Genomic DNA, 13,320 nt, shown 5'->3' on the forward strand with positions numbered 1-13,320 from the left:
TTACGTGTTTTCTGTCCCCCTTCTCTGTTCCAAGCTGTGGGCAGTTGTGATCTGCACAGCCTTGGCTTGGCCTGGCCTCAGCAAAGGTTTCAGAGCCCTGCACACACAGGGTGTACACCACTCTGAGCAGTCCTCGGCATCCCACAAACTCAGCACACAGGGAAACTTAGGGAATAAAGTGTATAAAAGTACAACACACGTGGCATAACGCACACGCACACGACCTGCCAGTCCCTCCTGTGGGGAACAGTTTCCTCGCTCCAACATCACTCACTCTGCCCCTTGCAGAGTCGTGGGACACCATGGGCAGAGCTTCAAACCCTACCGCACCTGCACACACACAACCCACACCCCACACAGCCTGCCTACGCCTTCCTCCCACAGTCCCACAGGCTTATCCACACTGTCCAGTTGTTTTCCCAAACTGCTGACCAAGAAGGGCCCGGAGAGGCATTGTTGAAAAATGTTGAAGAGTTCTCATGGATTGTGCATAGGAAAGAGGAATGGAGCAGGTATCTTTTCTTTTGGCTCTGGTTTGGGTCCCCTCCTTCACCCCAGGAGCTGTAAGAGTGCTCCTGTATCAGTGCTGATACGTCTCGTTGATGGAGAGCTAGTCCTGGGTGCCTGAGATTTAACAGTCCCTTGCAGGTTGATATAATCATTAACGTTCAGTTCCTGGAACAATATCCCTTATTTACATTATTCACTTTTCCACCATAAAACCTTCCTTCTCCCAGGCTATTTTTTTAACATTGTCTAAACTTAAAACTCTTAATAGTCTTAAGAGCCTTGAAAACAGTGTGTAGCTTAGAGGCTGGTCTTAAAAACTGCTGACCATCCCCTCAGTCCTACTGAATCTTCTAGTTTATATTTAAAAAACCCCATGTTTTGTGCATGCAGGCACGTCTTTGTTTTCTTAGCATGAACGTTGTAGTGAGGGACATTACCTCAGAATTGTTTATGTTCATGGAATGAGCTGGTTTACATGACTATTTACATGATGCAAAGTCTATATACCTAAGTGAAACCAAAAGAATAACTGGGAAAAGAAGCAGTACTTACTATTTTTCTTACAAATGTAGATGAGTTTTAGAATTTTGAATATTTAGTTCCCGAGATTAATTACTGGGTGATGTGAGGATAACTTGGAGAACATTTTAAATTGCTTATAGACCTTTGGGAACTGAACATGGGATTAAATAATACTGATATACTCTATACAGTTAACTGCTTGCTTAGATTTGCTACTTTCTAGGGGAAGAAAAAAAAAAGGCTGTGGAGAGGTAGATTTTCATGTCTTCATTTTGTAACATACTGTAAACTTGCCAGAATTTCAAAACAGAGCAGAAAATAGGAAGGACTATAAGCTGGAGAGTCCTACTAACAGCACCTGTAGATATAAATAATAGACTAATAAAAGGCATAGCATGTTATTAATATTTTATATTAGATTAATCTGTAGGCACTCACACATGCTTATACTTAATAATGTACACAAGCATACAAACATGTGTATATCCTGAAAAACAAAATAAACAGTATTTCTGCTCTGTTGTCACAGTACTTCTGCATGATTGTCACCAGTATATTATGTTTCCTTCCATAACTGCATGATATTTATGGGTGACTATCTTGGAGAAAGGGACTACCTCTTCTTGAATGAATATAAAATACCCATCGTATGGCAGCTGTCATGATTAACAAATAAGAATTGACCTTGCAGAGTGTAGGGATGTGTGTATCTATACAAAATTAGAGACACATTTAAAATAATGTTTGTATATAAAGTGTAAAAATCATCCACTGACATCAGCTGATACCTCTCTCTCTCATTCATAATAAAGTGATAGCGTTACTTATGAAAAGCATAAAATATGTTAGAGTATGGATTTTGTCAATGAAAAGATGCACAAATACTTAACTCGGAGGGTGTCAGGGAGACTTGCATTTCAGCAGATGCCCAAACACATAACTAAATCAGAATAAATCATCACACTCCAGCCACCCTATTGTCCTCTTCATCTATACAAAGGGAAACCTACAATCAAAACAGACCAAGCTCTTTTTGCCTCATACGTTATTGGGATCTTCATTGTGTTGACAAGACTGTTGAGTTAAGAGTATGGCTCTGTTGTTCTCCCTGCTGTCATCTACACAACCCATCATCAGCTTGTGTTGGCATTTTGTATTGACTTGTGCTATTTCATGGGGAGACAGGAATAAGGAAGGGAAAATACTCTCCTGATGTTTGCTGTGACTACCTTTTGCAGCATGACATAGCCTAATTTTTGTTCATCCTAAGCTTGGGAAACAAAGCAAAAGCGCAGTTCATACAAAGGAGTATGTTGTGCTGAGCATGAAGCAGTCAGCTAGAGGGAAAAGGATTGGGCCCCAAAAGCAGGCTAGCAAAAATGAATGTAGACTTTTGTTATCCCTACCCCTGAGACCACATGACAATAACCATGGAATAGAACAGAACCATAGAATAGTTTGGGTTGGAAAGGACCTTTAAAGGTCATCTGGTCACACCCCCTGCCATGAGCAGGGAAATCTTCAACTAGATCAGGTTATATACAATCTCCTGAGGTGATTCAGCAGATTAGGTGAGTCTAATACTATCAGTATATGGCAGTATTGGGCCGTGGGTCTTTCACCCAAATGTGGCGTATATACAGCACAAATTATATCACCCATCTTTTCCCTCTCAAGCAATCATATTTTTTGAAATCAAGATGAAGATGGCAATCAGAGAGTAAAACTGTCATGAAGACTGGAGCAATTGAGTAAAGTTGGATAAAAGAGAAGTCCTGAGGAAGGGTTTGTGTGCCTGAAAGCTTTGCTTTTTCTTTCCTTCCTTCCTTCCTTTCCTTCTTTTCTTCTTTCTCTCTTTCTCTCTTTCTCCCTTTCTCTCTTTCTCTCTTTCTCTCTTTCTCTTTCTTTCTCTCTTTCTTTCTCTCTCTCTTTCTTTCTTTCTCTTTCTTTCTTTCTTTCTTTCTTTCTTTCTTTCTTTCTTTCTTTCTTTCTTTCTTTCTTTCTCTTTTTCTTTTTTTCCAAAATCTATCAGCTAAAATATAAAAGATATTCCTCCTACATCTAAATTTTGTCTTGCTTGTATCTTTAGAACTCTGTGGCTGTAAGAGCACAACTACCACCATTTACAGTCATTTGTAACACAGTATCTTATGGCAACAGATGATGTCAGACCAAACCACATAATCACTTCCCTGTGGGAATAAACAGTTGTCCTAAAAAGAGTCTTTTAACATTCACAGACCCATTTCATGTGGTACTCGGAGCACAAAATTGCTGAGGCAATCTGCTGGATGATTCTACCAGTTATCCCACCTCCTGCCTGCTCTCATTTTGTTTTTCCTACCCTTGCAGAAGGACAAATGGTGCGGGTAACTAGTCAGACATCAATGGCCACAATTTTCTCTTCTTTATGTAAACTGGTGGGCATATTACTTTGCCATGGCTATGTGTGGAGCTCTTCATCTGATGAGCTGATGGGTCTTAAGTACCCTGACACCAAAAGCTACTTTGTAAAGATTTCTAAAGGAAGGAAAAGCTGCTAAAAGGAACAGAGATCTCCAGGTTGAACTGCTAGACTCGTGAAAGGCATTATTTCCATTCTATTTTTGTGAGCATTTTCTTCCGCTTCTTCAGCTGGTGTCTGTTAGCATTCCACCTCTCAAACACCTTGTTATGACAAGACCAGCTCAAAAGTTAAAGAAGGACTGGCTTTTCCATCAGTACCTACAGTGGCATTGGGCTGACAGGAAAGAAAAGCTGGTTGTTGCCGTTGTTATTTAGTGCAACTTGAAACACACCTTGTCCTCTACCCCCTTCTTCACAAAATCATTTGTCCACTCTAATGCATGATCAGAATATGGGGGAAGGAATACACTAAAGTGTGTGTATTTGGCAAGAAAACTAACCCCTCATCTTCCAGTGTGGTTGCACTTATCATCCTTTCCTTCCTCTTTCTAGCAGCCCTCCTTTTGTTTACTGTCGTGCCTGTTTCTATTTGCCACCTGGTGTAAAGGCCAGGACTTCATCCACCTCCTCTCCAAGGTGGTGTTTATGGTAGGAGATCCGTGCCTTCAAAACTGCACACAGTTTGTGACAAAGACATAGTTTCACCTAGAAAGCCCCACGCTGCTCTCTGTTGCCGTGTCAATGAATAATTAATATAGTGAAATAATTATATGCAACATATTTTACCTTCTTGTAATTTGCAACTTATTCTCCTTGTTTCTGGAAAGCAAATGAGTTAGACTTGTTTTTTTATTTTACTTTTAACCCATACCTGGCTTACCTGGTATTGCTTTGCTTAAGAACATATTGCATAGGCATTATATTTTTAAACATTTTAGACTGTAAACAACCTTCTACTAAATAGTAGTGAAAAATGTTCCAATAAATTCTGGTTAGGGTAGGAGCAGCTGCAGGGTAACAGGTTTTTGGATTAAAGGAACAATTATTTATCTGGCATAAATGGTGCACATACTGGCTTAACCTGGCAAGAAGATAAACTTTAATATGACACCCATTTCAGTGCAGTCTCCCTCATTATAAAATTTACAGATTTATTGAAGTAAATAAATATGTACACATTGCTACTGTTTTCTTGACACGTATATATATATACACGTGTGTATATGTATTGTGTCAGGAGATGCCAAACAAACAAATCTACTCAGTGTTAACACGCTTCACAAATGTACCTGACAGACCAGAAGTTTGAAAATGTTAATTGAAAATATTTATAGGTTTCTGTGCAACCCTGCTTCAGATACGATTAAAAAAAACCAAACCCAAACACCAAAACAAGAAAAAACCAAAAACGTTTCCGACATGTGGCACCGGATTTCTGTATTTCAGCATACAAGCTCATGAGTTGTAGCAAAAATGTGTTTAAGTGCCCTCAATGTGTCTATATGTTTGGTGATGCATGATTTGTCTCGATATTCTGTCTGAGAAGTGGACACTAATATCTGTCCTGTAGCATAATTAGAAAAGTCGTAAAGCATCCTTCTGTACTCAGTCAGGATCTCACCCATCTGGGATTTATACCAAGAGATGTCCTTTTCTGGTTTTACTGTCAGCACAAATGTTTAAATATAACTTCAAGAGCTGAAATATTTGGAAAGAAATTCTGTTTGCCTTATGTAAGCAAGCAATAGTCTGCCTTTAATGAAGTTTCATCCTTCAGTTATATTCCTCTCTCTCTGCTAAAACTGGAACATGCATAGTCACCTTAATTTTTAGAGGGATTACATGTGGAAGAAGATAAAGATCTTGTCTAAAGTGAGGGTTTTTTTCCTTCTATTCTATTCTATTCTATTCTATTCTATTCTATTCTATTCTATTCTATTCTATTCTATTCACATTACAGAATTTAGATTACAAACTAAAATTTTTAAGCCTAATAAAGTGAGCTTTTGCAGTGCAAAGAGATTAGGGTGTTCACAGGAAAGAAGAAATTATCATGGTAGTTTAAAAAATACAGTATCTTTCCTTTAAACACGAATGATGAGCACAGATTCATGCTGCTGTAAGAAGGTCTTTATATTGTCATCCTCACAGAAACCATCTGAACTCATTCTAGTAGTGCATTGAATTATATGATATTTTATATCACTGTCATATGCAGCTCATTCTTTTTTCTTATCTTTCCCCTAGGGGAGAGTTGTGCATGCAGTGGTAAGATTTATTTCTTCCACAGAATTTTTTATTGTAGACAGGTTGGAGAAGGCAGGCCAAAGAAAAGTGTTTTGCACTTGGTGATAAAATATATTAGTCCTTAAGATTTTTTTTTTTTATTTTTTTTTACCCAAGAGTTTGTTCTATCCTCTTGGAGCAGTTGCAGAGAAAGTTTTCTCTCTCTTGCTCTCTCACATATTAACTTGAAGTCAAAAGCTCGATTTTGCCTGAGGAGTTATTGATCACAATCTTCATTGAAAGATTTGGTGATCATGCAGCAGTTTTAGATCCAGGCCATGTAATTGCCACTTTCAAGAAGTAAACAATTCCAGAACTAACCTGAGATAAACCGATGTAGCTCAATAGATTTCAATCATTAATATCAGCTGAGGAATTGACCTGACTTTAGAAGGAGTATATGAGAGTTCAAAGGTGTGTAAACCCATTCTGGCTGAAAATCACTGCAAACCTGTAGTGCCGTTGCATCTTTGTAATCCTAAACGTTGCTAGGAGAGTTAAAATGAAGATTTCTCATTAGAACCAACGTCCTACATTTTTCACCAATTGCATTTTTTAAAATAATGAGTGATACCTGAATCTGGTTCAGTCTTATGTTGTTAATTATACTAGATATGAGAGTCTTCCAATGATATTATGTCATTTTTACTGAGCATGAAATCAAGTGATATCAAATAGCCATAATTATCTACTTTGACTGTAAAGCTTATGAGATCTAATCATTCACTTTTCCCAGACTGAAATGTCAATCCATTCATCTTTCTCAAAGCAATAATGTGATACAACATTAAAAAAAAAAAAAAAAAAAACAACCACACATTCCCCTAAAAAAAAATCCAAACAAAGAAACAAAACCAACCACAAGAAAACATTTTTCTTTATGCTTGAATTTGCATGCATGGAATATGAGGTTTTCCCCCCCCCTCTAACATTTCTTTTGGTTTGTAGGTGGCACCTGCGTTGTTAACCCCACTGACCTGTTCTGCTCTGTTCCTGGTCGCTTATCTCTACTCAGCTCTACTTCAAAGTACAAAGTGACCATTGCAGAGGTGAAGAGGCGCCTTTCACCACCAGAATGTCTCAACGCTTCCCTCTTAGGAGGTATTTTGAGAAGGTAAGTTGAAGGTGAGAATAACAAGTCCCGGACAGTGCTGTAATTTCTGTAATTTTATTTTTCTACAAATAGATTTTGTTCTCTTTGCCCTCTTGGACATAGTTTGAGAAAACACAAAATGGATTGGGAGCAAGCACTGTTTCTAGGGAAATTTTCAATAAATGAGAAAAATGGAGATTGTGTTAACATTTTTCACAGAAAGTTTAGATTTCTCAGTGAACTGATTTCTTTTTTAACACACACCTCTCCCCCCAAATCGGAGATGGATAGGTGTCACTTTGCCTTACTTTGAATGGAAAAAAAAAAAAGACCCTCAGGTGTGTAGAAAATTTCACCACAGCTGCAAATCTGATTTCTTGTTGAGAAACTATTTTGAAGTCCATTGTTTTACCAAGTGTAGTTACAGTCCTTACTCATCAAAAACCTAAAACATGGAGGTGTAAGGATGTCTTTTTCTCCCATTATCCCTTGCATGCATTTTGAGTACGGAAAAGATAGACTTAGCAGAATATGCTGGGTTTCATTTTCTCATTCTGATACTGGAGGAGAAGCAAGTAATTAGGTACAATTTTGCATCTGACCCTTCACTGACCAGAGCAGACACCTGCAGAGAGCAGTAGCAGAGAGGAGGAAAGTGGCAGACGGTGCCTCACATTGCAAGTGGAAAACAAGGAGGCAACTGTAATTCAGCCAGGCATATGTAAGTCGCAATGTCCCTGAGGTGTCAAATTAGATGGCATAAGCTACTTGAATGCCCTTTGATCAAAACTAGCTGGAAAGTCATAGGCTATTTCACTGCTGTCACTGAAGGCCACACTGATCCTCACACTTATACTGAAAGTCATTTTAACCAGCCTGCGATATTCTAAGATACGTAGTAGTCCAAGAGCTGTCTCGAGCCATATCGCAGAGTAAGGACTATAGATCACAAAATTGTTTCGGGGCACAATTTTGAAATCCAAAATCTACATCCAGAAAACTTTTCCTCTGTTGATGCTTCACCCTGGAGAGGCCTTCAGCTAATAGTCATAGAGATATTAACATTAAATACTCATTCTGCAGACTTCATCAATACCAGTACAAACTAGTAAGAATGCAAGGGCATCAGCCTGAACATGGGGACTCATTTCTCTCTTGGTTAAAATGCTAGAATGATCCCTGTAAGTTTTTGACCCAGACCAAATATCATTATTCCAAATCAACCCTGGGCACGGTTCAGGATTTAGCAAAAGCCATGGTCTGGTCCCAGCCAGCACTTTGGATGTGCTAATTCTGTTTTATGAAGCAGAGAGTGTAAATGAATAGATTTGGTCAGGCTATACCTGTAGGTGTCACAACTAAGGAACAGACTCAAACATTCTGTAGTTGACCAGCAGAGATGTAGCAAAACTAAATCTCATTCATGGCTTGCCCAAGACATGCCAGGGTTGGTTTTGCATCCTGTCAGGAGTCACCACTGAGGTATTTCCCCAGCTAGTTTTTCTTCAGAATTAAGTGTTCTCAGAAGACATTTCCTGACATATAACACAGTCAAAGTTGTGCTATCTCTTAGTGCATAGAAATGACCATCCAAAGGGTGGTATTCCAAGTTTGGTTCCTTCCTCTGCCTGAAGAAACTTGAACCTACACCTCAAAACATCTAGTTAGGCATGCTTAATACTCAGTGACTGGTTATTCTAAGTCTAGGGCCCCTCAATCTCATTTGGGGCTGATAACATGTTTATTGGACAAAAGCAAAGGTGTAACTGTAGTGATTACTCTATTATCTAATGACTAGGTCATTCATTTGGAATGGGAGATATCTGGGTTCCAGTCACTGCTCTATTCAATGTCTAAGCATTTTAACATTCATTATTCGCTGCCTGCTGGCTGCTGCATTCGTCTAAAAGACACAGGTTAAAATTCCCTCAGGCTGAGCAAAAAATTGAACCTACATCTGCTGTATAAGTGTATCTGTCTCAAATACTTCAAACACTGAGGTACTGCAGAAAAGCCGGTGGGGGATGCACCAGGAACCATTTTGTGAGAACAAAGTGAGGTAGGCATTTGGGTTAGGGGCATAGATAACCAACGATGGCTGAGATTTTAGCTTCAGCATTTCCTATTGCCTTATCCTTCTTCCTTGTAAGTATTGGGCTTCATAGACTACATTTCTAAGCACCCAGGTCTCTACATAAATTATACAGGGATAGCTGGAGCTGGGTTCCACATAGACATCTACATTTGAGTAGCCATCTGGCTTCCTTTTATTGTCAGGTGTGAGAGATGGGTAAAGCCCCCTCATTCTAGACATATGTTTAATATTGTTGTAGAGGTGCATGTTTCTCTCTTGATTGTCTTGGGAGCCTGGGGTGGCCAAATCAGATATAAGTGACTAAATTGTCAATATCTATATTCAGTCATTGCAATAGCAGTCTCTATGCTCAAATCAGGACCATGGGTTCTGCCAGGTGGAAAGCTGTCTGATGTCCCTGTGGTAGGCATTAAAATGTCAAATTTTGTCAAAGGACCAATGTGAAAGACATACAGTGTGACCAGGATGTTAAGAATACAGCTCTGAAAGATTTTCCATTGATGTAATTAGTGCAGGTATTACCCCACACATTTGTCAATAAGGTGTGTACAATTTCTTGACTTACATTAACATGGGGAAAAAAGTGCAGAATAAAGACAAGTTTCTCTTTCCTACTGTTCTCTCGTGATAGAGCAAAATCCAAGAATGGAGGACGCTGCTTGCGAGAAAAATTAGACAGACTGGGACTGAATTTGCCTGCAGGAAGAAGAAAAGCAGCAAATGTCACCCTCTTGACTTCCTTGGTAGAAGGTAGGGTTTGCAATATTGCAATATAATATAAACATAATTAAAATGTTTCCTTGTATACAACACTTTCCAGCCACAATGTTAAATATCATAACCTGTATTTTGTACAAAGAGGAGAACTGATTTGCCTAAAGCCACAGACAGAACGAGTGGCAAAATGGAAGTTCACTCTGACATGTCTTGGTTCCCTGCAAGTGGTTTGGTCCTGCAGTCTCCTCAATATTGATCTGTGCTTTCTGTGCTGGGATCTGACTTACAAATCGATGATCCAAGTGTTCTTGTGAGAGAGAGGAATGTCTTATACCAACTCTATAAGTAGGTTTATTTATCCTTTTTTTTTTTTTTTTTTTTTTTAACTTGTGAATTTCCTGGAGCTGATCCAAAAATGTGATTTATTTTTCCGATAAGAAGGCATAATATTTAGACAAGACTTTTCCCCCCACACATAAATGAATGAAATCTGTTTTCAGATAAACTCTACACAGGCCCAGGAGATACTTTCTTGGCCTTTATTTGTTGTTTAAATATCATTCACCAAATACTGCCGGTCTCTTCAGCTGGGAGATGCAGGTTCAAACCCCTCAGGCAAAGGGAAGAAACTGTACCTGAATCACTTCTATTCTGGGTGAATCCACTAAGTACTCAGTTTGTTGTCTGGCTGCGAGTAGCAGCTCGGGGAATTTCAGATCCCTCCTCCTTGATGTTGAGAGTGCTCAGCTCATCCTAAAGGTCAACACCTTCCAGGATCATAACCTGAAAGGTCCATACAGATCTAGGCAAGTAGACTGAGGTCTCAGCACATATTACCACAGAATCACAGAATTACAGAAAGGTTGAGCCTGGAAGGGGCCTCTGGTGATCTTCTAGTCCAACCCTCCCGCTCAAAGCAGGGTCAATTAGAAGAGGTTACTCAGGACATTGTCTAGTCAGGTTTTTAATATCTCAAAGGATGGAGAAATAGTGCTGAATCTACAACAATGGATGTCAATGGTGTTTTTCATGGTCTAAGAGGAGGGACTAAGGTTCTCAGGGGCCACTGAGCACACAACTATAATGGGGCTGCTCTGAAATACAGGCGTGTTCATGTCACACCTGCTTGTAGTAAAGAGAAAGACGTAATGGAGTTACAGTCTTTGAAAAGAAAGCTTTCTCTCCCAGTTTAGAGGAGTAAGGACTGTTTCTACCCTCACAGTCTTTCATGCCTGTTGGGTCTTAGCAGGAAAACATAAACAGATCTATGTGGCCAGCTACTCATTCATTAGAAGGGATTGAGAAAGAGGAAGCCCTCTAACAACTGCTGGCCTGGGTTTGATGGCAAAGTACCGTTATTGTAAGTCAGAATTAGATTCCTTTTTCCCAGGGAAAAGGAATCCAGGTGCTTCCCCCCTGCCTTTTACTCAAAGCCAATAGCAAACCTATTATCAAGCCTATGGTATTGCTTTTGTTCTTGGACTGCCTTAACATGAATCCTAAAGATATATACTGTGGAGACTGAGTTCACTTTGACAGAGACCTGTTTGCCTAGGCATGCTAATCATTAATTTTTTCTACTGGAATTTTTGGGACAGGCACCACCACGCGCGTTAACATTCCAACAGAAAACGAAATGTAGTTCATTTTCTATCGATGTAACCAATCCTCGGTCAAACTTGGAAGTGTTCATTGAACTCTTTGTGGTATAAGCTGTCCTCTCTTTGTATGTGCAGATCTTATTTCCAAGTGGCACTAATTTGTAGCATGGTTTCTGGAAGGAAACCCATCCCTCAGTGGCTCCTGCTGTTGGGCGAGGCAGAAATGGAAAGACACAGTTAGTCTGGGTTTCAGAGGAGAAGAAAACATGAAGAAAACAACATTGTTTTTTTTCTGCGTGATGTCAATATACAAATTGACATAATGATTTCTTAGTCTTAGTCTTATTCTGGATCATGTGGACTTCTCATAAGGACCCAGGATTGTGTCACTCTTGATTACTTTAGATGCTTCTAAGTTTATTATTACTGAAGGTCCTCACAGTCTTCAGTGTATTGAGGCCTTTAATATCTCCATAAGGCAGGAATGTGCTGAACCTCTTGGCTATCTGTTTGAGGTAAGAAAAGGCAAAATTAGTTGTATGGTGATTAGGTATATTGACCAAAGCTGTCTTGAAACTCTCTGGCACGACTTCTCTTCCCCTAAATAGACTAAAATCATTGAGTTTTGGGGAGTACTGCTAAGTTCAACAGAGGAGTTGCAGTGAATTTCTAGACTGGAATCTAGAATTGCAGTAATTTCTAGACAGAGGAATTGCAGTGAATTTCCAGACTTTATGAAGATTATTCCGTGGCCTCTTGTTTTCTGCAAATTTACTTCTTTTTTGGGTTCAGCATGGCTGTTGGGTGTTTGTTGTTATTCTTGTTTTGGTCGGGTTGCATCTTTCATGTCTTTGGTAGGGATTTCTGGGGCCTAGAGTAGGAACTGTGTGACGGATCAGTTCTGCTCTTTACATTGTCATCCACATAAATCAGGACAATGGGTGGAAAGACAGACTGGGAGAATGAGCTTAGCATTGCAAGACTTTCCACAGCAGTACAGGACATGGCTTTGTGCAACCTGTAGGTGAGGGATGCCCTCTAGTGCCTAGATTAGAAGGGAAAGGTCATTTCTCTTACCAGCTCTAAAAGGAAAATTCCTACATCTTAGCTAATACAATAAAGGCTCCTCCATTAAATGCCAGCATTGCCAAGGCTAATCCTAACTGCTGGCTCAATGGAGTCAAAAGTCTCCTCAGTAGGAGCAAGAAAAAGGATGTGAGAGAAGGGGAGATGTCTCCATCTGTTTGGAGATATATATTGTACATAAATATAAGTGACTTATAAGGCAGAGACATAATATAAATGTTATTTCAGATGCAGGTAAAAGCCATGCACGAATGAAATTAAAACCATCAGATTACTTACAGAAAAAACACAAAAAATCTAGAATTTGTTTTTCTGTCAAACCTAACTAAGACATTAAATTTACTAGACATATAATTGACTGCATTCATCACTGGGGGACAAAAATTCTTGAGAAAAATAGGTCAGTGGTTACTTTTTTCACCCTTCTATCAACTGCCACACTTCTCCCCCACCAGCCTTTGTTTAAGTATCCTTCCACTTGTTCCTCCTCCCTTCTCACCCTACAAATAGAAAAAAACTTTCCCTTTCCTTCTACCTCCCTCCTGTCCCTCCTCCCCCTGGGTAGCATTTCTGCTGGGTAGAGCATCCGGAGGAGGCGAAGCCGAGGAGAGAGTAGGAGGTTCAGATGCCGAGTGTCCCTCTCCTGGGACACAGCTTCTGCCTTCACTTTGCATAGGAGCATCTCTCACTCTTGCTGGACCCAGGAGACACCCACGCTGCTCCTTGCACCTGCCCACAGAAGCCTGTCAAGGTACGCGGGCTGGTCTCTCCACTGAGGCTTTCCAGAGCTGTCTCTGCCAATTCAGCTTCAGCAACTGTCTTTTTCCATCATGCAAAGTTCTCTGGTCAATTGTCAAATTATGTAGGAAAGGCAGTGATGCCTATGGCTGCAAAGCTGAGTGCTGGATTTAAGGAGAAAGAGTCAGCCGTCCCCAACACCCATTCTTTGTCTCTGCAGAAGGAAAGAGCTGGGGATATTGCATAGAGGGAAAATATATTGTAGA

The 13,320-nt window shown here is 39.8% G+C and overlaps 1 protein-coding gene across 1 annotated transcript in view; it reads left to right on the forward strand.

The window, feature by feature from the left end:
* Positions 1-13,320, forward strand: part of TFAP2D (transcription factor AP-2 delta) — a 46,660-nt gene that overhangs the window by 10,312 nt on the left and 23,028 nt on the right. Inside the window, exons 4-5 of the mRNA XM_074153733.1 lie at positions 6,673-6,838; positions 9,544-9,662. Of these exons, the coding sequence (XP_074009834.1) occupies positions 6,673-6,838; positions 9,544-9,662 (285 nt within the window). The remainder of the gene's footprint in view (positions 1-6,672; positions 6,839-9,543; positions 9,663-13,320) is intronic.

The sequence above is a fragment of the Numenius arquata genome, chromosome 9, assembly GCF_964106895.1.
Source record: "Numenius arquata chromosome 9, bNumArq3.hap1.1, whole genome shotgun sequence".
Lineage (NCBI taxonomy): Eukaryota > Metazoa > Chordata > Aves > Charadriiformes > Scolopacidae > Numenius > Numenius arquata.